The sequence below is a fragment of the Hyperolius riggenbachi genome, chromosome 3 (assembly GCF_040937935.1).
Source record: "Hyperolius riggenbachi isolate aHypRig1 chromosome 3, aHypRig1.pri, whole genome shotgun sequence".
NCBI classification, from domain to species: Eukaryota; Metazoa; Chordata; class Amphibia; order Anura; family Hyperoliidae; genus Hyperolius; species Hyperolius riggenbachi.
The window spans coordinates 379,518,860-379,544,297 of NC_090648.1; the positions used below are offsets into that span (position 1 = coordinate 379,518,860).

The 25,438-nt window shown below is 44.9% G+C and overlaps 1 protein-coding gene across 12 annotated transcripts in view; it reads right to left on the minus strand.

Moving 5' to 3' along the window:
- Window positions 1-995: 995 nt before the first annotated feature.
- The window catches only part of BCL2L14 (BCL2 like 14), a 126,649-nt gene continuing 102,206 nt past the window's right edge, over window positions 996-25,438 (minus strand). For all 12 annotated transcript variants that reach the window (XM_068277330.1, XM_068277327.1, XM_068277332.1 and 9 more), the window contains 2 exons: window positions 23,137-23,406; window positions 996-3,392 (listed from right to left, as the gene is read on the minus strand). In XM_068277330.1, the coding sequence (XP_068133431.1) occupies window positions 3,351-3,392; window positions 23,137-23,406 (312 nt within the window). In that variant the 3' untranslated portion in view covers window positions 996-3,350. The remainder of the gene's footprint in view (window positions 3,393-23,136; window positions 23,407-25,438) is intronic.

Below are 25,438 nucleotides of genomic sequence, written 5' to 3' on the forward strand. Positions count from 1 at the left end.
CGGCTTGATTGATAATTTCCTGACAGGTCCGATGACCCGCTCGATCCCCGTGGGCGGACAATAGCTGGGAGTCAAGCGGAAGATAAGGAAGCGCCCGCGGGGACAAGCGGAAATCGATCCGGACGGCGGCGGGAGTCGATCCGGCGGCTAATCGAGCCGCCGGGTTGTACCGTGTATCCCCAGCATAAGGGCTGGAGATGCTATCAGCTTGCCTATATGTAAATTGTCCCCTCTCCTCCCTTCTGCCTCTGAAATCTGTCTAGTAACAACCTCCTGCCCAGACTGAGCTCTCATAAGCCCTTGCTACAGTGCCAAGGCACTGTGAAAAGCTGTGGGCGGGGCTTGTTTAGTTTATAGGGAATTAGAGTATTAAAACAAAACAAAAGAAGTATTTGGTTTGAGGAATGCCCTAAAAACTATATGAAAGGAACACAATTATGCAATGAGTAAAAGTTTATCTTGGATCCACTTTAAGAGATACCAGTCTGTTCTCAATGCAGTAGCTCTCCTCTTCAACTTTATTCACAGCCCACAGGGTGGCGCTGTGCAAACATTTCCTGTCTTCAGTTTGTATTACAGACAGAGTACATAAAAGCCACCCTCCACCAGGGAAACAGCCATATAGACTGTAGCACACCTTCATTGGAGCGTATGCGGAGTGTGTACGTGTGAAAGTTGTATAGGAGTGTGCTGATCCTGTAAGATTGTTACATCTGTCCCCAGCTTCACTGCTCTGTCCTGTCTCTCTCCTGCTGCTGCTGGTACAACAGACCTGCACAAGGATGTATTATTGTTTTATGCTATTGGCCAACATTTGGTCAGCTCAGAGCCACTCATTCATAGTCCTTTTTTATATTATTTCTTTTTTTGTAAAATATGGACTTTACTTTGTAAGCTGTGTATAATAAAACAAAATCTAAATGACCTTGTATAAAGTTTCATTATTACTGTAAGCTGAATTGTAACAGAGTTAATTTTTATAATAAAACAAAAGCTTAAAACAAAATGTGTTGATTTTATTAATCCAGCAGTGGGCGTGTTTGCTTTTCACATAGTGAATTGGGATGGAATTCACTGCAGCAGACTTCCATCCCACAATGCCCCAGTGTGATCTCCAACCTGTAGTCAACTGGCTAATAGGGATATTGTTTGCCATGGTGATTACATCCACAAACATGTCAGCAGACGGTGGTTTGCGACTGCTGATGTCGGCTAACGTCAGGTCAGAGATCATGTTTGCTGTTATGGGATGGAAGTTTGCTGCTTGTGAAACCATGTCGTGACTAATTCCGTCCTGAATGGTGAACTAGCCCAATGAAACTACAAATTGAATACACATATCCAGAAAACTATGATTTTGCTTCAGTGTATAGACATAAAGCGATAGACAGAAAACCTTTTTAATGGGACAGATTTGTGGAGCGCTCATCCTAATGGCCCATACTCACGGGCTACAATTGTCGTTGCGGCGACAGGTCGCCCATGAGTATGCGCCGTTGCACGGGCGCGCACCCCGAACTGTCGCTCGTCACTGATGTCGCCAGGTGACTGGACTGCTCAACTGAGTACGCGGACTAGCGACAGCAACCTCCATTGAGGAATACGGAGCTTCCGGCGGGGGGAGGAGGAGGAACATCGGCGACAGCTTCCGTCGCGCCGCTGGTCCCTCTTCCGCGTGTGTATGCGGAGGGACCTGGCGAGGAGCTGTCGCCCACACGCTCACGTGTGCTGGCGACAGGCCCAAAAAGTTGCCCGTGAGTATGGGCCATAACCCTCTGGAGCAGCTGGTGGGCATGTCTGTCAAGGTCTGGTGCCACCATGTTACTTTCCAAGTAAGAACAGTGATGCATTTCATCCTATACATTACATAAAAGCAGAAATCGTGTCTTCATGTGCCTTCATTAGGACTCAGAATTGCTCTCCTATTTTCCGTGAACAATTAGACCATGAGCTGCTAAAAGAAACCTACTACTGTAATTATATTTATATTATACACAGTGATGGTAAACTTTAGGAAGTACAGTTTTACTGTATACTAACCAACACGATTGCTTAGAACATTTGCCTTATTCCATTTTGGGTTTAGTTGGGTATTGAATCCTAAGCACAAATGTTAATAGCCCTGTGTAGGCTTCCATATCTGAGTCTGTTTTACCTCACAGAGCCTGCGGCTCCAGCTTACTGCGCATGCGTGGGTAGACTCAGTTGGCTATTGCGCTGATTAGCGACAATGCCTTGTTGCTTATCTTCGGTGGGGGTGTGCTTAGCGACAGGACAACAGAGTAGCGAGGGAAGCCTCAATAGAATCCTGAGGCTTCCCTCTCTTAAAGTGGTCTGAAACTCAACATTTCTTCTTTGTTCTAAAAGATTTCTTACAGCCTTAAAGGGAAGGCCCAGGTAAATTAAAAATCTAATTACCTTGGGCTTCCTCCAGCCCCTTGCAGCCATCCCGTGACCTTGCCACAGATCTGGTGGCTCCCGGTACCCTCTGGTGCATGCCAACCTCGCCAGGAGTCGCACAGATGTTATCCAGGCTGTACTGCGCCTGTGCAGTACAGTCCAGATGTCAGTGCGACTCTGAGAGCCGCTTGTGCAGGCGCAGTGGGCACCTTGCGGCGGAGGGGACCCTGGGCCACTGCGGGGAGCAGAACTGTGGCGAGGGCACAGGACAGCTGGAGGAAGCCATGGTTTTTTTTTTTTTTTTTTAGCTCCATGGATGTGTTCTTTTAAAGTATCTTATTTTGAACCTGAGCTTCGGATCAAGACCTGTTTTTTGAAGCACTTCTGCTGCAGCCACTAGGGCAAGCTCAGTAGGCAGTTTTAGGGAGTCTAGCCCAATGACTCCTCACTGAATAGGTTATGGCTTACTGAACAGGAAGAGCCAAGATTTGAACCCAGTTTTCCTGTGTCAGAGCCCAACATTAGAAACAGGAAAAAAAATGTATTTGAACTAGGCAACGTGTTTTGTGAGTTCAAACCTCACTTCAGGCAAAGTTTCAGTGCCACTTCTAAGATGATCGCTGAGCGTTGAGCACCTTGACAGGCATATTTATTTTTAGGATTACAAAACATTTTTAAAACCATTTTATAATCGAATAAAAAAAAAAATCACTGTATGCTCCATTTTATGGTTTCACACCATTATACAGTATTAAGTAATTTTCACTCATTCTGCTAGTATGACAGATAAGCAGCCTGAAAACCTTCCTCTGTATATGGCCCCAAGGTCTGAGGCAAGAGTCCTGCTCTATTCATCAAAAGATCCTCTACACCCACATTGTCCCTTTGCCTCATAAGGCGTGGCGGTATCTTCCCTGACAGTCGCACAAGTCCAACATGTCACCATTTCCTCATTCCACCTCATCCTCACCTTGGATACACATAATGTTTTCCTGAAATGACAAGATTTGATGTTAGTGGCTGCACTAGTATGCCTTAAATTAAGTAAAATACAAAATGTAAGCAAAATATGAAGAAATACAAATTGATTCCAGCTATATTCATACAGTGCAACTTATAATAAAGTTAAAGATGTATCAGTGGTTCAGAAAAATATTATAATTACATTTGTATAGAGATTCGTGGGAGCGCCGCAAACGTCTACCTGATCGCATAGACGCAGCAGTGCAGTGTGCTGGATTCAGTGTTCCCTCTGCCATCTGCAATGGAGGATATCTCTCAGGTCAGGGATACTGACTCAGGCTGTTACTGACCAGGTACGGTCTTTTAATCAGTATTATGGGGTAATGCCTTTTATTATCAGATTGTACGCTAAAGCTTTTGGGCTCTTTTTCTGCTTATCGGTTTCAGAACCCCACGCCATTTAAAGCCACAAGGGAATGTGGTATATGCCAGAAAAAGCTTGCTCCTTCCTATCCTAAACCCCTGTGCAATGCCTGTGTACTGCAAGTGGTAAAACATGAAAGGGATGACGTTTAATGATATGTTATCTAAATTTCAGGAGCAATTAGCAGAGAGGTTTTTGGCTGCAAAGGAAGCTCCTACTTTACCAACCACTCCTCAGGTAGTCCCACCAATATTGGATACACACTTAAAGTGAAGCGAGCATCATTTTTAACACCCAGTGCAGCTCTATAGGAAATTAAAAATGCATTCTAAAAATGTGGTTTATTAAAAAAACCTTTCATTTTACCTCATCTTTTTTACATTTAAGGGTTAAAATACACACTTCTTGCGTCCGTGAAAAGACTGCGGACGCAGAGCTACAGATGATGGAAGCCAGATAAGAAATCACCTCATTAGACTTAATTGACCACAAACAAACCCTGAGCCTTCCCCATTGTACTTCAAACAGAAAACATAAGACACACTTGAAGAATTTCACACCTAGCCTGGATAATTGTAAAAGCAGCAGGAGTTCTGAACTCCTGAAACATGGCAGCCCTTTCAGCTATTTGAAGCCAGGAGCTGCTTAGATCACTTTAACTACTGTATTTGGGGCACAAAGGGTTGTGGATTCCTCCTCAGAGGAAATAGAGCATGTTGATGATTCTTCCGCTCTGGAAGAGGAGACACCCAGACGCTCTAATGGGGAAAATTTAAACTGCTACCTGATCAGTGTAGTGAGTTGTTAGAGTGAATTCCTATTGACAGGGGAGGACTGGGACCTTTTGGCCTGGGGGGAAAACACAACCCAGAGGCCCGAGGGGGGAGTTGGGGGGGGGGGCTATGACAGTGAGGCGAATGACAAAATGGGCGTGACCATGGTATGTGGGTGGTGCCAACTGCATGACACCATCATGTCAGTATGGACCAAAAAACTCTAAGGAATGCCATAAAATATTCAGGCAGTTCTGATGGCAAAAAAATGTTCAGTACTAGCAAGACATGCCTAATAAAGAAGCTAGTGAAATACAGGTAGACCCCGGTTAATGAAGGAGATAGGGAATGTAGGTTCGTTCTTAAGTTAGAACACTGTCATTTCTGTGCCTCTTCTGTCCCCCTCTAAGTCACCTATTACCCCTGTGCCGTTTTTGTCCCCCTCTGTGTTACATCTGTGTCTCTTTTGTGCCCCTGTGTCACCTGTTAACCTTCTGCCTGTTGTCCCGCTGTGTCACCTGTTCCCCTGTATCTCTTTTGTCCCCGTGTCACTTTTGTTCCCCCCTGTGTTTACAATAATTATGTATAAATGATTTAGTCAGTGTTTGCCCATTGTAAAATCTTTCCTCTCCCTGATTTACATTCTGACATGTATTACATGGTGACATTTTTACTGCTGGTAGGTGATGTCAGTGGAAGTAGCTGCTGCTTACTTTTTTGGCAGTTGCAAACAGCTATTTCCCACAATGCAACAAGGTTCACAAACAGGAAACTGCCAGGACTATGGTCCTCACAGGTACCTGTGGGAGGGGTTTCAGCACAATATCAGCCATACAGAGCCCTCTTATGATCCGTTTGTGAAAAGGAAAAGATTTCTCATGGGAAAGGAGGTATCAGCTACTGATTGGGATGAAGTGCACTTCTTGGTTACGGTTTCTCTTTAAGTCCCCTTTTCCACCTAATCAGTTGTTCTCAGTTATAACTGAAAGTAAACTGATTTTCAAAGTAATGCCCATGTTTTCCTATGCTGCTGAATGGATATCACCAGAACCAGAAGGACTACAAGAAGCCCTAGGTAAGTTACACTGACCACATTAGGTTTATTTTAAAGTAAACCTGACAAGTGGTATATTTATACCTACATGGGGCTTCCTCCAGCCTCATGAGGTTGCCCGCACCGTTGTCTTGTAGTCCCCCACGGTAATCTGGCTGGCTGCACTCTTCTGCACAGGTGCAGCATGACCGCCTCTTCCCCCTCCCCCCATTCCGCTCCCACAGCTGGGAGTAATACTGTGCAGGCGCAGAGCACTCCCGGGCACAGGAGAGCAGCGTTGGTGCATGCGTGGCAGGGCATGTGCGGAAGCGCATGACTGGCTGTGAGTGGCGAGAGTACTGGGGGGTGGGGTTGTGTAATATTAGAAGACAAAAAAGCAACCGGAGAGGACAGCGAGGGAGCACATCATGGGGCTGGCCCAGGTAAGTATAAATACACAACACAGGTACACTTTAAGGTTTCCTTTAAAGAACTTCCGACGCAAAGTAAAAAATACTATTTTTTTTTTACTCACCTGGGGCTTCTTCCAGCCCTGAGCAGCCGTCTCAGTCCCTCGCCACAGCCCTGGTCCTTTGCATTGTCCCTGCTGGCCTTTCACCAGTGGGGTCAGCTCTTCTGCTCTTGTGCGTCAACATCATCTGGCATATACTGTACTTGTACACAACTAATGTGCAAGCGCACTATGCGCCAGATGACGTGGATGCACAGGCAGGTGCAGAAGAACTGACCCGCCAGTGGAAGGCCAGCAGGGAAAAAGCAAAGGACCAGGGCTGTGGCGATGGACTTAGATAGCTGCTCAGGGCTGTAAGAAGCCCCAGGTGAGTAAGAAAACTGATTATATATTTTACCTTGGAAGTCCTTTAAAAGTAAAGTGCTTAGTGCTATTGAGGTAGTACAATACATCAGTGTGCAGCCAAAGTACAACAATACATAAATATGCATGATACAAAGTACCAGTGCTGCAAAAAGCTAAATCAGCTAACACCAGCAGGCAGCAGTGAAAGGGTTACAGGTATACAGGAGACAGGGAAATGCAGGGCTAGTGTGATCAGAGCTGGCCTTTGCAAAGCACAATAAACAAATAGGAAGGATGTGTCCGCTTACAAAAACCAGTATCTGTCTGGTCTGTATGCACCTGATGTTTCTGTTTGTGATCAGTGTCCTAGCTTCAAGCAGGAGGCTGGGAATGAGTGAGAAAGTTTTCATCTTTCCTGTCACAAGGCAAGATTGGAATCCTCCAGCAGCCTCGGCCACTTCAAATGACGCGCTTGAGCTGCTCTCATCTCACTGGCTGTTTGTCGCTGCTGGCAGGGGGCAGGACCTCTGTTGCCTAGCAGCATCTGTAGCCGGAGCGAGGTCCCGCAGCTTGAAGTGCTGCTGTGGGACCAACTCACCAGACAGCGGGCGGTTGCAACACTGCGTTCGGGGGGAGGGAGCTGCTTCTATAACATAAGCATCGGCCCTGATGCAAAGTACAGGAGGCGGCCCGGGGGGGGGCGATCGCCCCCCGTCCTCCCGGGCCAGTCCGCCCCTGCCTATTGATGAGCCTAAACCGCTAAACCGGCTTCTATTCCGGATGATATGTATTCAGTACAGCTTGTTCAGAAACAGGTGGTTTATCCAGTGCACAAAACAATGGTGGATTTAATTGTTGGTGAGTGGAAAGAGCCAGATAAGGGGCTGTTCTCTCAAAATCATTTAAAGGGAACCTTAACTGGTGGGAAAAAAAAATTCACTTACCTGGGGGCTTTCCCGAGCCTCCTGCAGCCGTCCTGTGCCCGCGCCGGTCCTTCGGTGCCTTCCGGTCTCCCTCCGCGGCTAAGTTTCGTTTTCGGACTGCCAGTCGTTCTCGGGCAAAGTGTCTTCTTCCGCATTCCCCGTCGTAAAGAGCCGTAAAGCGCGTCCGCATGACGCAGAACGCGTCATGCGGACGCGCTTTATGGCTCTTTACGACGGGGAATGCGGAAGAAGAGGACGCTTTGCCCGAGGACGACTGGCAGTCGTCCGAAAATGAAACTTACCCGCGGAGGGAGACCGGAGGGCACCGAAGGACCGGCGCGGGCACAGGACGGCTGCAGGAGGGTCGGGAAAGCCCCCAGGTAAGTGAATTTTTTTTTTTCCCACCAGTTAAGGTTCCCTTTAAAAGGCGATATCCTTTTAAAGAGGAGGAGGTAATCAAATGGTCTAAATCCCCTAAAATTGATGCTGCCATTTCAAAAATTATCCAAAGACTCACCTATTCCCTTTGAGGATACGGGATTATTAAAGGATATTTCAGATATGAAAATGGAGACTGCTCAAAAAAGCCTGGGAGGGAATTTCTGCCTCATTATCTCCTAATTTAGCAGCCACCTGCACTGCTTGTTGTTTAATTCTGTGGCTGCAGGAGATGCAGGCTCTTTGAAAGATTGTGCTCCACTTAAAAATATTTCCCTACCAGTTGCTACCCTAAAATTATCCGCCAAGTTCCATGCGGATGCTTCTAGTGAGGCTGTCAGAATTTCTTCTAGGAGTCTAGCTTTGATCAATTCTGTTCGACTTTTATGGCTAAAGAATTGGGAAGGTGACATGGCAACTGTCAAACTTTGTGGCCTCCTGTTTCAAGGAGACCTGTTGTTTGGTTCAGCCCTTGAGCAAGGTCTAGAAAGGGCAGCTGAAAAGAAAAAGGCTTTTCATACTTTAAAGAAAAAACAGGCTCCCAGAAAGAGATTTCGGGGTCCTAGAAAAAAATTATAGAAATAAAGAACCGAATAAAATCTGTCAGGAGAAAAAAAGGCCTTAAAACCAAAGGCTTCCTCTTCAGGCCTCGTTTCCACTATAGCGAATCCGCATGCGGATTTGCATAGTCAATTTAAGTGGATGAGGCAAGTTTCCACTTGTGCGGCGGCGGGAGCGTTTTTCGGTGCGGCAGAAATCTGCACGGCAGAGCCTTCAGATTTCGCGTGCGGGAGGAATGCGGGCGAATCACCGCTAATGCATTTAATAGGGAAATCGCATGCGGCTTTGTCATGCGGATTTCTCCGATTTCGCATGGTTTGCTATGGAGCTTTACTCAGGCAGTGACATGGTTAAATTCGCCTGGCTCCTTGCCATGCGAAATCGCGGCTAAATCCGCATGCGGAAACGCAGCCGCATGCGATTTCTTCTGCGGTGGAATCCAGGCGATTCCGCACCACAACAGTGAAAACGAGCCCTTAACCACTTCAGGATTCGGCGTACGCTTAACTACGCCCCTGAATCCTGAAGTGGATTGCATGCTTTCCATGTCAGTTCACGGAGGGTGTCTCCGTGAACACCCTGCGAGCCGCCGATCGTGGCTCGCAGGGTAAATGTAAACACACGGGGAAGATCTTCCCCGGTGTTTACATGTGTACGGCGCTGCTGCGCAGCAGCGCCGTGGCGGAGATCGGCGATCCCCGGCCTCTGATTGGCCGGGGACCGCCGGCACCTGATAGGCTGAAGCCTATCCCATCAGGCGCAGGACGGAATTCCGTCCTGCGCCGCTCACAGGGGGAGGTAGAGGGAGGGAAGGGGAAGGCGGCCAGGAAGCGCTGCGGAGGGGGGCTTTGAAGAGAGCCCCCCCCGCAAGCGCAAGCAGCCGGCGGCGATCAGACCCCCCCAGCAGGACATCCCCCTAGTGGGGAAAAAAGGGGGGAAGTCTGATCGGCCTGGCTGCTAGCTGATCGGTGCTGCGGGCTGGAGAGCCCACGCAGCACCGATCAGCAAAACCACCCGGTATCCGGAAGTGGTTAATCCACAATCCTCAAATACCCCAAAACAACCCAATACTGAACAATGACTATGTTCAGGTGGGGGGCAGGTTGAAAGCATTTTTCCCGGCTTGGTAAAAAAATTCAAAAAGCAAATACATTTGCAAGACAATCAGGGAGAGGTACAGAATTCAATTTTACAGGAAACCTCCAAAAATGTTTAGAGTGACAAGTTTTTTGCAGTCCCCAATGAAGCAGTCTGCTATGGAAAAAGCTGTGGAGAATCTTTTTCAGAAGGGGGCTGTGGAAGAGATTCCAGGAAGGGGTTTGTACTCCTCTTTTCCTGGTTCCAAAGCTGAACAGCGGGTTTCGCCTGTTTATAAGTCTTCGGTTTTTGAACACAAAAAGTTTCGCATGGAATCAATTACTTCCACAATTCAGCTTCTGGGGAAGGATTACTTCATAACTATCATAGATCTTATGGACGCATATTATCATGTACTCATTCTGCTGGCTCACTGGAAATATCTGAGAGCAGCAGTTTGCATTCGATCCCAGGTCCTTCACATGCAGTTCAAGGCACTCCCTTTTGGGATTTCAAGTGCTCCCAGAATCTTAAACTTCATGATAGCAGTGGCAGCACATCTGAGAACGCAGAAGATCATTCTAGTACCATACCTAGACGATCTGCTGATAGCTGCAAAATCCAAGGATACTCTCCAAGAGCATATTCAGATGGTTCTGACAGTTCTGAAGGACCTGGGGATGGATCTTGAATCTAAAGAAATCCAACCTTGCAGTACACCAGATCAGAGAAAATAATTTCTTGGGGTGTCACTGGACACAGTGAACCAGATCTCCTGTCTGCCACAAAGGAAAGTGGATCAAGTGATCTCTTGTACTCAGGAACTTCTGAGAGCAAAGTCTGTCACAGTAAGACCAGCTGTTTTCTCCTAGGCAAGTTCTTAGTATGTATTCCAGCTGTGGCCTTGGCTCAGGTAAACTACAGAATCTTCCAACTAACAATACTGTGTCAGTGGTCGGGCAGACAGGAGGATCCTTCTAGATCAAAAGATCGATTTGTTAGATCCAGTGATTCATTCTCTGAACTGGTGGACTTGCAGTCAAAACCTGCAAAAAGGTGTAAGTTGGATCTCGCAAAATCCAGTTAATATTACGACAGATGCGAGCCTCTGGGGATGGGGAGCTCATCTGGGTCGAGAATGCATCCAAGGCAGGTGGTCTCCAATAGAAAAGACCACCTCATCCAATCACAGAGTTTTTGGCGATCTGGAAGTCTCTACAGAGATGGGAAAATCTGCTTGTAAACAAAAATGTGATTGTTCACACAGACAACCAGACGTCAGTGACTCACATAAACAAGCAAGGAGGGACTCGCAGCCCTCTGCTAATCTCTCTGTTCTCTGCTCAGCAGAAAATCTGCAGAGATAAAGTTCTTTCCTTAAAGTTAGTTCACCTCAAGGGAAAGGGCAATGTTCTAGCGGATTGGTTAAGCCGCCAGGAGCTAAATCAGAGCAACTGGTGTCTAAACAAAGAGGTTTTTCTAATGATCTCCAGCAAGTGGGGGTCTTCCATCAATAGACCTGTTTGCTGCTTGGGACAATGCACTTCTTCCCAGATTATGCTCCTTCAATCCCAGAGGCTCTCCGATTTGTCTAGATGCGTTCATACTTCACTGAGGACTGGAGAGAACGTTTGTTCACCCACCCTTAATGATCGGGAGGGTACTACAAAAAGTGATCAAAGATCAGGCCAAAATAATTCTTCTTGCCCCAGACTGGCCAAGAAGGCCTTGGTATCCTCTGTTACTCTCCCTAGCAGTAGAGGAACCCATGGTCCTGCCGATCAGGGAAGATCTGCTGTATCAGGGACAAGTATACCATCCCTCAGTGGCCAGTCTGAACCTGAAGGCGTGGCTTTTGAAGGGCGCTTACTATTGAATCAAGGCCAATCTGAGAAAGTGGTCTCTACCTTGCTTCATGCAAGGAAACCTCTCACTTCCACTATCTCAGGATTTGGAAAGTGTTTTGTGAATTCAACAAAGACACTCCAGAAAATCTTGTAAAGTTTTCCATCCCAAATATTCTAGATTTCCTGCAGAAAGGGATGGATATGGGTCTAAAATTGAACACCCTTAAAGAGAACCCGAGCTGGGTTTGAAGAATGTGATCTGAATACAGAGGCTGGATCTGCCTATACAACCCAGCCTCTGTTGGTATTCCAAAACCCCCTAATGTCCCCCTGCACTCTGAAATCAGACATAGATCACAGCCGCGCTGTGTGGCTGTGTTTACATCTGTAGTGTCAGTCTCGGCTGCTCCCCCGCCTCCTGCAGAGCTCCGGTCCCTGCCCCCCCTCCCTTCCCTCTAATCAGCGAGGAGGGAAGGGAGGCAGGCGGGGACCGGAGTTCTGCAAGAGGTGGGGAGAGCAGCAGCCTGACACTATAGAGAAAAACACAGCCGCTGCGACACGCTGTGTGTCGACAGCACGGCTGTGATTTATCAGGGATTGCAGAGTGCAGGGGGACCTTTGGAATACCAACAGAGGCTGGGCTGTATAGGCAGATTCAGCCTCACTATGCAGATCACAATGTTCAAACCCAGCTCGGGTTCTCTTTAAGGTACAGTTAGCAGCCCTGGGTGCATACTTTGATTTCCCTTTTTACTTCAAATTCTTTGATTAAAGCGGATCCGAGATGAAAAACTAACTATAACAAGTAACTTGTCTATTATCTTATCTAAAGTTTAGATAGTTTACACAGCAAATCTAGCTCCAAACAGCTTCAACAGAATATGATTATTTCTTCCTGTGATACAATGACAGCAGCCATGTTGTTTGTAAACATTACACACAGGCAAGCTTAGCTGCATCTTCAGCACTCAGCCTGTGAAAAAAATCTAATCCCCCCTCCTCCTCTTTGCCTGAAATCTCTGGCTAGTAATACCTCCCCCTCCTCCTGCCCAGACTGAGCTCCCATGAGCCCTTGCTACTATCTGAAAATGCCAAGGCTCTCTGAAAAGCTGTGGGTGAGGCTTGTTTAGTTTATAGGGAATTATGGGGAGTAGGGAGTATTAAAACAAAAAAGTATTTGGCTTGAGGAATGCCCTATAAACAATAGGAAAGGAACACAATTATGCAATGAGTAACAGTTCATCTCGGATCTACTTTAAAAGATTTATCAAGGCGGTTAAAAGGAAAATAGTGTTGAAGAAACCAACTGTTCCGCCTTGGGACTTGAATTTAGTCCTAAATTCTCTTATCGCATTCCCCTTTAAGCCTATGGATCACATTTCCATTAAGGACTTAACGCTAAAGACAAGTTTGCTTGTAGCAGTGGCTACAGCCAGGCGTATTGGGGAAATACAAGCCTTAACTACCTAACGACCACGTCACACCAATGGGCGTGAAAGCGGCAGCAGCCCCAGGACCGCTTAACGCCAATTGGCATTAGGTCCTGGAGCTGGCTACTGCAGGAGATCGCGCGCAGGCTGCACGCGCATCTCGTGCTCGAGGAGGGGCGGAGCTCTGCCCCGCCTTCAGTCTCCGAGCGGTGATTGCCGCTCGGGAGACTGTATGACGGGCAAAACCGCCGTCTTTACCTATAGTACAGCGCTACGATCAGTGTGACACAGCTGTCCCCTCCATACACTGGGGAGTGAACTGAAAGGGGAACTGAAGAGAGAGGTATATGGAGGCTGCCATGTTTATTTCCTTTTAACCACTTTGTCCTCCTTGACGTATAAAAACGTCAAGGAGGACAGGCGCGCTCCCGCGGCCGATCGCGTGCACGCGCACTCCCGGCCGCGGAGTCAGTAGCCACGGAATCAATTTATCGGGCTATGGAGCCCGATCATTGATTCCTCTCCCCCGCTGAAAAAGCGACAGCTTCTCTCGGAAGCTTCGCTCTTTCTGAAGCTGTGTCTCTCTAAGGGCCCTTTTCCACCAGCGCGTTTGCGCTGGCTGAATCGCAAAAACGCAAACCGCTAGCGATTTTACAATCGCTACGGTTTGCTTTTTAACATAGGAATCGCGGTAGGTCATTTCCACTACCGCGATTCGTTTTTTACTTGATCGCGATCGCGCCGCGGAGCGACTTTTGCCGCGATTTTGCTATGTAGTGCATAGCAAAATCGCGGCCGCGAACGTCGGGGAATCGCCGCTAATTGCGATTCAGCAATCGCTAGCGTTCAGCGTGAACGCTAGCGATTGCTAGTGGAAAAGGGCCCTAAGCGTACATTGTACGCTTAGAGTGACGTCATGTAAAAAAAATCGAGATTGCCATCTTGTGGCCAAAAAGTAAAACTACAAGTAAATTCCCAAAAACATTACAATACACCAATATTTCCCCAAATAAAACACTTTTATATCCCACCCTCCCAAAAATGCCCACATAAAATGTTTAATAAAAAAAAAACAAAAAAAACATTACTATAAAAAAAAAACAAATATTTACCAAAGGGTCTAAACTTTTTAAATATCTATGTAAAGATGAAATATTTCTCTCTATTTTTTTTTTATAAGCTTGTAAATAGTGATGTATGCAAAACGGAAAAAATGCTCTTTTATTTCCAAATAAAATATTGTCGCCATACATTGTGATAGGGACATAATTGAAATGGTGAAATAACCGTGACAAATGGGCAATAACAATACGTGGGTTTTAATTATGGAGGCATGTATTATTTTAAAACTATAATGGCCGAAAACTGACAAATAATGAATTTTTTCATTTTTTTTCTTATTCTTCCTGTAAAAATGCATTTACAGTAAAGTGGCTCTTAGCAAAATGTACCCCCCAAAGAAAGCCTAATTGGTGGCGGAAAAAACAAGATATAGATCAGTTCATTGTGATAAGTAGTGATAAAGTTATAGGCTAATGAATGGGAGGTGAACATTGCTCGGATGCATAAGCTGAAAAAGACTGAGATGTTAAGTGGTTAAGCAATACCAGTTTCCTGGCAGCCCTGCTGATGCTCTGCCTCTAATACTATTAGCCATAGCCCCTGAACAAGCATGCAGCAAATCAGGTGTTTTAGACTTTAAAGTCAGATCTGACAAGATTGGCTGCATGCTTGTTTCTGGTGTTATTCAGCGACCACTGCAGAGAAATAGACCAGCAGGACTGCCAGGCAACTGGTATTGATTAAAAGGAAATAAATATGTCAGCCTCCATATACCTCTAACTTCAGTTCCCCTTTAAAGAGAATCTGTACTCTAATATTCTTACAATAAAAAGCATACCATTCTATTCATTATTTTCTCCTGTGCCCCTCTGTGCTGTTTCTGCCACTCTCTGCTGCAATCCTGGCTTGTAATTAACAGTTTTAGGCAGTGTTTACAAACAAACTAACCAGCTTCTAATAGGCTCAGCTAAGCATAGTGTGTGAGTCATTCAGAATGTGCAGGGGGCCTGCAGAGGGTGTGTATCGCTTCTACCAATTACAAGCAGCCCTGCACATTCCACACAATCAAGCCTTAGCCCGACAAACAGGACAGAGGAAAGATACATTGATTTATTACAGAGACAGTGCAGTTAGGAAAGACTGCAGTAAGCCAGAGCAGATTAGAACAGGCATAGGAACTTATAGAATAGAAGAACTAAGGCTGAAACATTTGTTACAGAGTCTCTTTAAGCAATACCAGTTGCCTGGCAGCCCTGCTGATCTTCTGCCTCTAATACTATTAGCCATAGCCCCTAAACAAGCTTGCAGCAGATCAGGTGTTACAGACTTTAAAGGATACCACAACTGACATGTGGCATAATGAGATAGACATGGGTATGTACAGTGCCTAGCACACAAATAACTATGCTGTGTTCCTTTTTTTCTTTCTCTGCCTGAAAGAGGTAAATATCAGGTATGTAAGTGGCTGACTCAGTCCTGACTCAGACAGGAAGTGACTACAGTGTGACCCTCACTGATAAGAATTTCCCCCTTTTTTATCTCTTTCTTGTTCTCAGAAGCCATTTTCTTCTAGGAAAGTGTTTTATAGTTGGAATTTCTTATCAGTGAAGGTCACACTGTAGTCACTTACTGTCTGAGTCAGGACTGAGTCAGCCACTTACATACCTGATATTTACCTCTTTCAGGCAGAGAAAGAAAAAAAGGAACACAGCATAGTTATTTGTGTGCTAGGCACTGTACATACCCATGTCTATCTCATTATGCCACATGTCAGTTGTGGTATCCTTTAAAGTCAGATCTGACAAGACTAGCTGCATGCTTGTTTCTGGTGTTATTCAGATACTACTGCAGAGAAATAGACCAGCAGGGCTGCCAGGCAACTGGTATTGATTAAAAGGAAATAAATATGGCGGCCTCCGTATACCTCTTACTTCAGTTCCCCTTGAAGCCTATGATAGCTGATCACACTGATTGGCTGGCAGGGGGAGGGAGCGGGGGAACAGCAAACAAAAATATTGAAAACATTTTTTAACCACTCTGAGAACACGACGTGTATATATACGTCCAGTGTAGTTGTGGAGAGTGCGCCATCAGTTTGTTACTAAATGTGGCACATGTGGTATCATTTTAACCGTGACAAGTTGTAGAATACATTTTGGAATGTCTTAAAACTTGGATCCACGTCACATAAAAAAATAGGTAGGGACACAATCAAAACAGAAAAGGTACATTTTAAAATTTTGATCACACTTGGGAAAGTTGTAGGAAAACTACAAGAGACATGTGGCAACATTTTAACCGTTATAGGTAGTAGAATAAAGTTTAAGAGTTTTAAGGTTGAGGCCCATGTCTTGTGTATTCTTTTTAGTCACAAACTAAAATCAAAAGCAAATACATTTTTGCATATTCTGTACCAAAATAACACTTGTAAAATTAAAACTGTTACAGAATATAAAAGAAAAAATATATTTTTACCTTCGGAACTTGTTTTTTTGAATACTGTATGTATGCCATGAGGGTATATTACTAATATTTTTGCAAATAGGGTCTTGTAATCAGTGTACAATGAGAAAACAAAAAACAAACAAGACACCTTTATTTCCAAATACAACAATGTCATCATACATTGTACTAGGAACCTAATGTAAATGTTGTAATAACCAGGATGGATAAGCAAATAAAATGTGTGGGTTTAACTCATAGTTAGCACTGTTTAATTTAAAGCTATACTGCATGTAAATGGAGAAATCGTGTTTCTTTTCTATTTTTTACCTTATTTTCCCTTTAAAATGCATAGAAAATAAGGTAATTACTTAACAAAATTACACGCTAAAAGCCTAATTTATCCTAATTTATATAGATCATTTAGGTGTAAAGTTATTGGTGAATGAATGGGATCAGCGCTGATATGTGAAAATTGCTCTCGTCCTGAAGTGGTTAAAAAAAGAACAAATATTTATTTAAAAAAAACACCACATTGGGGGAGGGGGGGGGGCATCAGACCCCACCAACAGAGCTCTGTTGGTGTGCTGTGTTGTGCGGCCCTGCAGCTTAGCCTTAAAGCTGCAGTGGCCCATTTAGTTAAAATGGGTCTGGTCTTTAGGGGGGTTTAACACTGTGGTCCTCAAGTGGTTAAACATAAAGCCACCATTTATGACTATCCAGCCGGATAGAATCACTTTTAAGTTACCTCCAAGTTTTTCTCCAAATGTCACAGATTTCCACAGAGAAAAGGAAATCTTTATCCCTTCTGTTTGTCTGAATCCTTCAAACCGCAAAGAAGAGACGTTTAGTTCCCTGGATGTCAGGAAAATTATTCTGTTTTATTTAGATAAAACTGCTGAATGGAGAAGGGAGGATAATTTATTTGTTCAGATTCAGGGAGCTTGTAAAGGTTTAAGAGCATCCAAGAGTACTCTCAGTAACTGGTTAAAGTTATGTATAAGCAAAGCTTATGAAATGGCAGGTAAGCCAGCTCCTGTAAATGTCAAAGCACACTCCACTGGGGATGTCTCCTCTTCCTGGGCAGAAAGGAATTCTGCCTCAGTACTCCAAATTTGTAAGGCTGCCACATGGTCCTCTTATGACAACTTCATAAAGCACTACGGTTTGGATTTACCAAGTCGCCAAGACTTGGGGAAATGGTTGCAAAGTATTGTCTGCGGTGGTCCTGTCCTGAGAGAGGTAATAGTCTAACTCTCATGGTTCACCCAGCGTGGAGGCAAGCAGAAGCCAATATTTACACTTACCAGTAATTGGACTTCTGCGTAGCCTCCACAATGGGTGCACATACCCACCCAAATCTAACGGTAAGTATCCTACTGAGTCAAGGTTAATAGTCCATGCACTGAGGCTAGGCAGGAGGATGTGGCTATTTAATTGTATCTTGTGCTTCCTGTCCCCTTGGCAGGGGGGGGGGCCATCTCATGGTTCACCCGTCCTGGAGGCTACACAGAAATCCAATTACCGGTAAGTGTAATTATTGGCTTTTGAAGGGGGTGACAAATATAATCATCAGCTGAGCACTTTATTAGGAACAATGTAGTAATCCTAGCTAGCACTCCTTTTGCTCTCAGGAATGACCCAAATTGTAGTAGCATGGATTCCACAAGGTGATGGAAAAAAATCAGTTGAGGTTCTGCTCCATGATTGCAACTTGCAGTTCCTGCAGATTTACCAACTCCACATTCATGGTACTAATCTCCCATTCTACCACTAACCTGGACTGCTGACACAAAGCTGGTTGCATGGATTGTCACCAAATTCTTACCAATTATACGTTTGGCCAATATTGGTGAACCTCTGCACATTGCAGCCTCCGCTTTCTGTTCTTGGTTGATAAGAGCAGAACCCAATGTGGTGAAATGTGTTGAGCAATCTGAGATGTTTTTTCTACTCACCACAATCATCTGAGTTCTTACATCCATTCTGCCTAAGCTTGAATCAGGCTGGCCAATCTCAGGACCAATAAGGTATTTCTACTGATTGATTGTTTTTCAAATCATTCTAATTAGGGCAACTGAAGTGAGAAGAATTTGGAGGCTGCCATATTTCTTTCCTTTTAAACAATACCAGTTGCCTGGCAGCCCTGCTGATCTATTTAGCCTAAAGTAATTATAAAGGCAGCACACCACTGGCTGCAGATGCGTGTATTGTGAAACAGAAGCAGTACATGTTACAGATAAAAATCCTTCATCACATGCCTAATGAAGGATTTTTATCTGTACCATGTAGTGCTTCTGTTTCACAATACACGCATCTGTGCAGCCAGTGGTGTTCTGCCTCTTCAATTACTTTGGGCTGTATCGGAGACCGTGGGAGCAATCCGGTCAAGGCCTGGCAACGGCGAATCTCTCAGGTTATAGGATACCTATAACTGCTGCCTTGGAACTTTGCACCTGCTGATCTATTTGGCTGCAGTGAATTATGCCATACTGCGAGGTACTGAATAGAGATTATCTTTGAGATGCTTATATTTATTGCAGTTTGTGATGCAAGGTATGCTGCATAAAAACAGCAAAATAATTGAATTGAATAGGAAAAATGTGATCATCTTTAGTACAGTACTGAACACTATAGTTCAGTAGATGGTAAAATACTGCCATCTTGTGGAGAGATCTAAACGGGCAACATATCACACAGCTTTTAAAATGGACCTGAACTCTTTGCACAGGACAGGAGGAAAACAGAGTAATGCACCCTGTGTGTATTTAAAGAATTTAGCCTAATTCCCCCTCATCTGTGTCTAATCACAACTTGCAATCCGATTATCCCCTGCGTCACATGACTGCCACGGCAGAGATGGTAGATAAGCTCATTTGAAAGCACAGGCTGTCAACAATATGTCTGAAGCAGGAAGTAGAAACAGTACAGATTTACTTTAGGATTTGTATCAGCCGTAACAGACATTTTTGTTTAAAAGTTATTATGCTGTTGTGCATCTTTTAGAGCAGAGAGGGGTTCTGAGTCCTTTTACTATAATCAGTGTGATAATTCCCAGCCATTGTTCTAAGCTTGTCTAGCAGACTGCAGGATGAATCCCTCCTCTCTCTCTGACTGTATTGTAATTCCCTTTCCCAGCCTGCAGTGTCAGACCACCTTTGTGGGTGATGCTAAGGGGGTTGTGTACTTGGAAGTCTGAATAGGTCTGCTACTAGGTATGGTCAATAAAATAATGTTTAGTAAATTTTGTTTAGTAATGTTTAGCAGGATTATGCAAATTTTGTTTTCAAATTTTTACCACTTGAAAATAAACCAAATGATTTCTACCTTGGCATATAAGATTGCTCCATTATCAAGCTGCAGATATTTGCATTTAAATGTGCATAATCCTGTATTAATTTGTAAGTATTTGCATCCATTGACCGGTCATCTCTGTGTGTTAGGCCTCTTTTCCACGAACTGTTTACAGGCAGTGAAATGCCTCTCAAACTCTCATTGCTGCCTGGTAACTGCTTACTGCTGCCTGGTAACTGCTTACTGCTGCCTGGTAACTGCTTATTGCTGCCTGGTAACTGCTTACTGCTGCCTGGTAACTGCTTACTGCTGCCTGGTAACTGCTTACTGCTGCCTGGTAACTGCTTACTGCTGCCTGGTAACTGCTTACTGCTGCCTGGTAACTGCTTATTGCTGCCTGGTAACTGCTTGTTCCTGCCTGGTAACTGCTTGTTCCTGTCTGGTAACTGCTACTGCTTGTTCCTGCCTGATAACTGCTTACTGCTGCCTGGTAACTGCTTGCTGAGCACACAGCTCAACAGTTTGTTGAAAGGAGGTCTTACTGATGTGATGTTACGATGACAATTATTATTATTACATTTATTTATTTTTTATTTTTTTTTTACAAAAATGCAAGCGAAGCACATGTGTTCTTGTGGCTCAATAAGAAGGCATTGTATGCAGGAAGAAGGAACTTGCCAAGCAAAGCAAGTAACATCTCACTGGGAATCGCACACCAATGTGATTTTGTGAGACCTGTAGACTTACATTATATGCAAACCACTTGTGTTTTCCGCTATTCAGCAAAATGCATACAAACTAAATAAGTTAATTAACGTACCAAATCTCCCCAGCGATCGACCAATTTGATTAACCTACGTTCGGGCATACAGAGACCAAAAATATTATACAATTCAATCAGCAAGATCATTCCAAAAGAACCGATTGATTGAACAATTGATATATTGATCGTTCATTGTTGGTACCACTAACGCTACTTGATCAGATCGTTCATATGGTTGATCGTTAGGGAGATTGTACCTTTAATGAGCACCTTTTAAGGACAACTGTAGCAAGAGGGATATGGATGCTGCCATATTTACTTTTAAGCAATACCAGTTGCCTGGCTATCCTGCTCATCATCTGCCTATAATACTTTTAGCCATAGACCCTGAACAAGCATGCAGCAGATCAGGTGATTCTGACATTGTCAGATCTGACAACATTAGCCACATGCTTGTTTCCGGTGTAATTCAGACAATACTGCAGCCAAATAAGTCAGCAGGGCTGTCTTGCAACTGGTATTTTTAGCAGGTAATACATATGGCAGCCTCCATAGTCCTCTCACTGTCTTTTAATACTTTTAGTAACAGACCCATAACAAGTATTAACATCAGGTGCTCTGATTAAAGTCTGGCCATATTGGCCACATTCTTGTTTCAGGTGTAGGATTCAGACACTACTGCAGCCAAAGAGATCAACAGGACAGCCAGGCAATTAAGGACATACATATGAAGTGGGCGCAGGATACAGCTGGTATGGCTTATCCTGCTGTTGCACACCCCCTCTAGGTCCACGTGGATAGTGGGGAATAATGTAATTCGGCATCCAGCTATTGCTGGAAGGCGAATTCGTGTTTTAGAAGCAACTTCAGCTCCGACTTCTGACGGCGCGGAAGTTACTCACTGTGCGCTGATAACACCGTAATTCTTATTACGGCCTATGGTGGCACCGGCTGCGCCCAAATCTCCTCACAGCGCTCGAATGATGCTTTTTCACAGTGTGTATAGCTGGCAATGCACTGGCCGATATGGCCAACAGATAGATCCCTTTCCGATCATTATCTGATCAGAGAGCGATCTATCTACTTGAATCCCTCTACACACATATATGCAATCAATTTCAGCATGAAACCTTTGAAAATCTGTATGTGCCTGCGGTGTCTCCCAGAGCCAATCAATAGAGCTTAAAAACTGCACTGCTTGGTAGCGTTGCAGCGCAACCAAACAGTAAGACATACAGTACAATAAAAGTATCCCTCGCACAGCATGTCGGAACCCACCGCAATGCACTAGATGTGGAAGCCCCACAGCGATGATATTGTCTGTTGTGACACAATGCAACAGACTTAGTGTAAAAGGACCCTTAGGCTCTGTACACACTACGTCTGTTGCGTCGTGGTGCATCACAACACCATGCAATTATATTTCAATGGGCCATACTTGTATTTTTTCAGTCAGAATAATGCACAACATGCAATGTGTTACCGCACAATAAAAGCAAAGTCTAACTGTAGGCTGCACTGTGTGAGTTGCATCTCAGCAGTAGCATGCAAAGCGACTTTACATGAATATTGTGAGCCTATTTTTCAGAACATATATATTGTGAAAGAAGCCCAATGCTCTTTTACCACTTGTGCAAGCTTACTTCTGCAAGGCATGTCGGTGTAATGTAGAGATACCCTAGATTGTCAGCGCGAGCTAGGCGTCATCACGCTAGGTTCATGTTGACTTTGCACAAATGCAGTAGAACTTTTAGGTCTCCTAAACAGCTGATTTCTGAGACATGCAAAGTAGGGTGCTAGTGATGATCTTGTGCTGCCCAGAAGCTCAGAGCTCTCCAAGCATGCACAATGCGATTAAAATTCAAGCACTGTGATTGGTTGTCCCCCCCTTCTCCTCTGTGCTGAATCACAGACCCTCAGCCCCGCTGGTTACTTATATACGATGCACAAATCTATCTGGAGAACTAGCTGGGATAGGGGTCTGCAATTAGGCACAGAGGTGGCTTGGGGGTTTCCTATCTACCCACCAAGTTTGGGGTCAGTAGGGGCTATGGTCACAGAGATCCAAGGGCTGACCACCACAGAAAACCTTCAGCTTCAAGAGGCCACTAGTGTGTGTCTACAGTCAGAATTTGGGGTACCCAGCACCCTCGAGGCCCCATGAAGACCCCCAAAGAGGCCTCCCCCACACTCAGAAATGCCACAGTGCTAATGCAAGTATGAGGGATCCTCTGTAAATTGAGACAGATAGGAGCCGCCCAACTGTGCAGGTTTCTAAAAACATGCATCAGCTTTTTTTTGGATAGCTTAAAGTTCTACTGTGCTTGGGCCTAGCATGATCATGCCTAGGTTGCACTCGAATTCTAGAGTAAATCATGTGTAATTCAAGAATACATCCAAATCCCTCTAGCTTATGGAGATTTGCATGTGTGATGCCATTTTATGCTGCTGACCATCCATTTTTTTCCTCCACACACCAGTCCACATGCAGCCTATTGATTTCAATAGGCTGTAAAATCACATCTGTATCTGCGTATGGGGAAACACAAATTGCAATAGTGCAAACTCAGCCTAAAAGTAAATAAATATGGCAGCCTCTATATTCCACTTACTGCAGTGTGCCTTTATGTAACAAAGGTGAGGCAATTTATCTCTAGTAGACCAGGATAATGAGATGCAAAACTGTTTTGGATTGCATGAAAAATGCATCCAAATTGTAAGCAGCTTGAAACTGGGCCAATCAAAATCAACAGGATTGATTTATCTAACTCTAACCTGCATACATTCGTATTATACTGTATTTGCATACAAGCCAGAAGTATTTGCATCTCTTTGACCATCTCTAGTTCCTAATATTAGATTAAAGTCACATTTTCATTTTGGACTTACCCAGCCTCCTTTGCTCTGCACCCAAGGGGAGTAGTTCTCCTGGAGATACCGGGCCCCAAACCCCAACACTCTGTTCATTGGCTGATTGTCCAATGTGGAGAGCGCAGCAGTGGCATGAACACACAGCGCAATTCTGTCAGTCTGCTGCTCCTCCTCCTCTGGCTCAGATGTGGGGATGGCGTCTGACAGGTAACTGTCTGCTACCTTCTTGAAGAAAGTGTATGACCAGAGATCTTGGATCTTCTCCACAAGAGATTTTTCCTGATTAATCTGAATTGAAACAAAACTGTTTGATAAAGACCATCAATCCATCCATATTCCTCCCCTATCCATCCATGCCATATCCCCCTCCCATCTATTCATCCATTTCCCCATGTATCCACTTTTTACCTCCTCCTATCCATCCATCCATCTGCTATCCCTCCCCCATCCATCCATACCCCATCCCTCCCCTCCTCATCCACCCGCTATCCATCCCCGCCCATCCATACCCTATCCCCCCCCCCCCCCTCATCCATCTGCTATGCCTCCCCATCCATTCATGCACCATCCATCCCCCAATCCCTACCCCACCCATGCATGACCCATCCCTCATTTTACCTACATATTACCGCTTAGGTTTTGTACACACTAGGGATGTGCCATGGCCGTGCTATAGACACAGCAATACTATTATTGCAGGTCTATACAGCGCCAACATCTTCTGCAGTACATAGTCATGCAATTGACTGTCCCCTAAAGGAGCTAATCTCTAACACAGTCATATATCCATACCATAGTCTGAGGGCTCTTTCACACTAGGCGCATGCACAAACCCTATTTCGTGCATGCGTTATGACCTGCCACGTGATGTTAAGTTGGAGTACGACACTGATTAGCGACACTAGTTCTAATTCACCAGACAGGAAAACGCTTGCGACGGACAATCAAAGTTCCCAGAAGCATTACAACGTAACGTTCTGGAACGCCTTGTGTAATGTGAATGGTAACATAAAAGTCAATAGATTTATGTTACCTTGCTTACTGCATCCTAGGAGCGATCTGTCAAAACGCACGGATCAGCTCCTAGGGTAAAAGAGCCCTAAGGCCAATGTTGGGAGTGAACCAATATACTCATCTATATGCTTTTGGGATGTGGGAGGAAACACATGCGACACAGAATGAACACACAAACTCTATGTGGATTGTGTCCTGGCCCAGCTTTGAACTGGGGATCCCAATGTTGCAAGGTGAGAGTTGCTATCCACTACAATACTGTATCACCCACTATCAGGTTCGGTATTAACTTAATTATAGTACAGTAAAGGGGGCAGCACTGTCTTGTGCCCAAAGTTCACTACAGTGTGATGACACATCACGTCATAGACAAGTTTGGTGGGGGGGATTAATGGTGGCCAGAATCCCCCCTCAGACCAGGGCTGCTGCAGTGCCAAGGGACCGGCACAGCTTGAGACACCAGGATGTCTGCAGGCATCCTGCGGCTCACAGCACCATGCTGCTGCCTGCACTATGTGCAGCCCACCCCCTTTCTTTCCCAGCTACAGTTGACTGTGGCTGTAGCAGGAGTCTGTGTACAGAGCATGGTGCGGCTCTGGGGAACTTGACAGAGCCAGATATGAACACAGCCCTGTGACCCTGCTGTGTGCTGGTAACGCAGGAAGTCTGGACCTTGCAGAAGGCTTCACTTCCCTAAATATGTTGGCTGTCCTAACCTTTATCTGCATTCACTGGCTTCTGTAACGCCAAACAGAACATGCTGCAATGGCCAGTGGGTACAGATAACAATACTTACAACCAGCCGACTTCTGTAGTGATAGAAGAAGCACTGATGGAGGTCTGGACCGATAAGCCAGCTGAATAGTTCCTGGTCTGGGGCTGCTCATGTAATAGCCCTCTCAAATCCAATTAACTCTTTCTCATTGAAGTGTGTGTCTCCCTATCTCCAATGACTTTCTCACCCTCTCTCGCCTCCACAGTACAACCTTTCTGTTTATTATCTCTATCTATCTGTGGCCCTACAAAATAGAATATTGCAATCCTGATCAGGTATCTCACCTGTTTCTGTGTTGCCCCCCATTAACTCTGTCCTCTCTGTCTACCCCACTTTTCCCGCTCTACCTTTCCCCTATTATCTTCTATGTTTTTGGGCCCTGACACACCAAAGAGTGTTTTGTGGGTCTTCTTTTAAAAAATGCCTCCTTTAGCTAACATTAAAACTGCGGCAAAATTGTCGATCACGATTTTTCAAAAAATCGTGATCACAGCTACAATTTTAATGTAAGTCAATGGATGCTTTTAACTA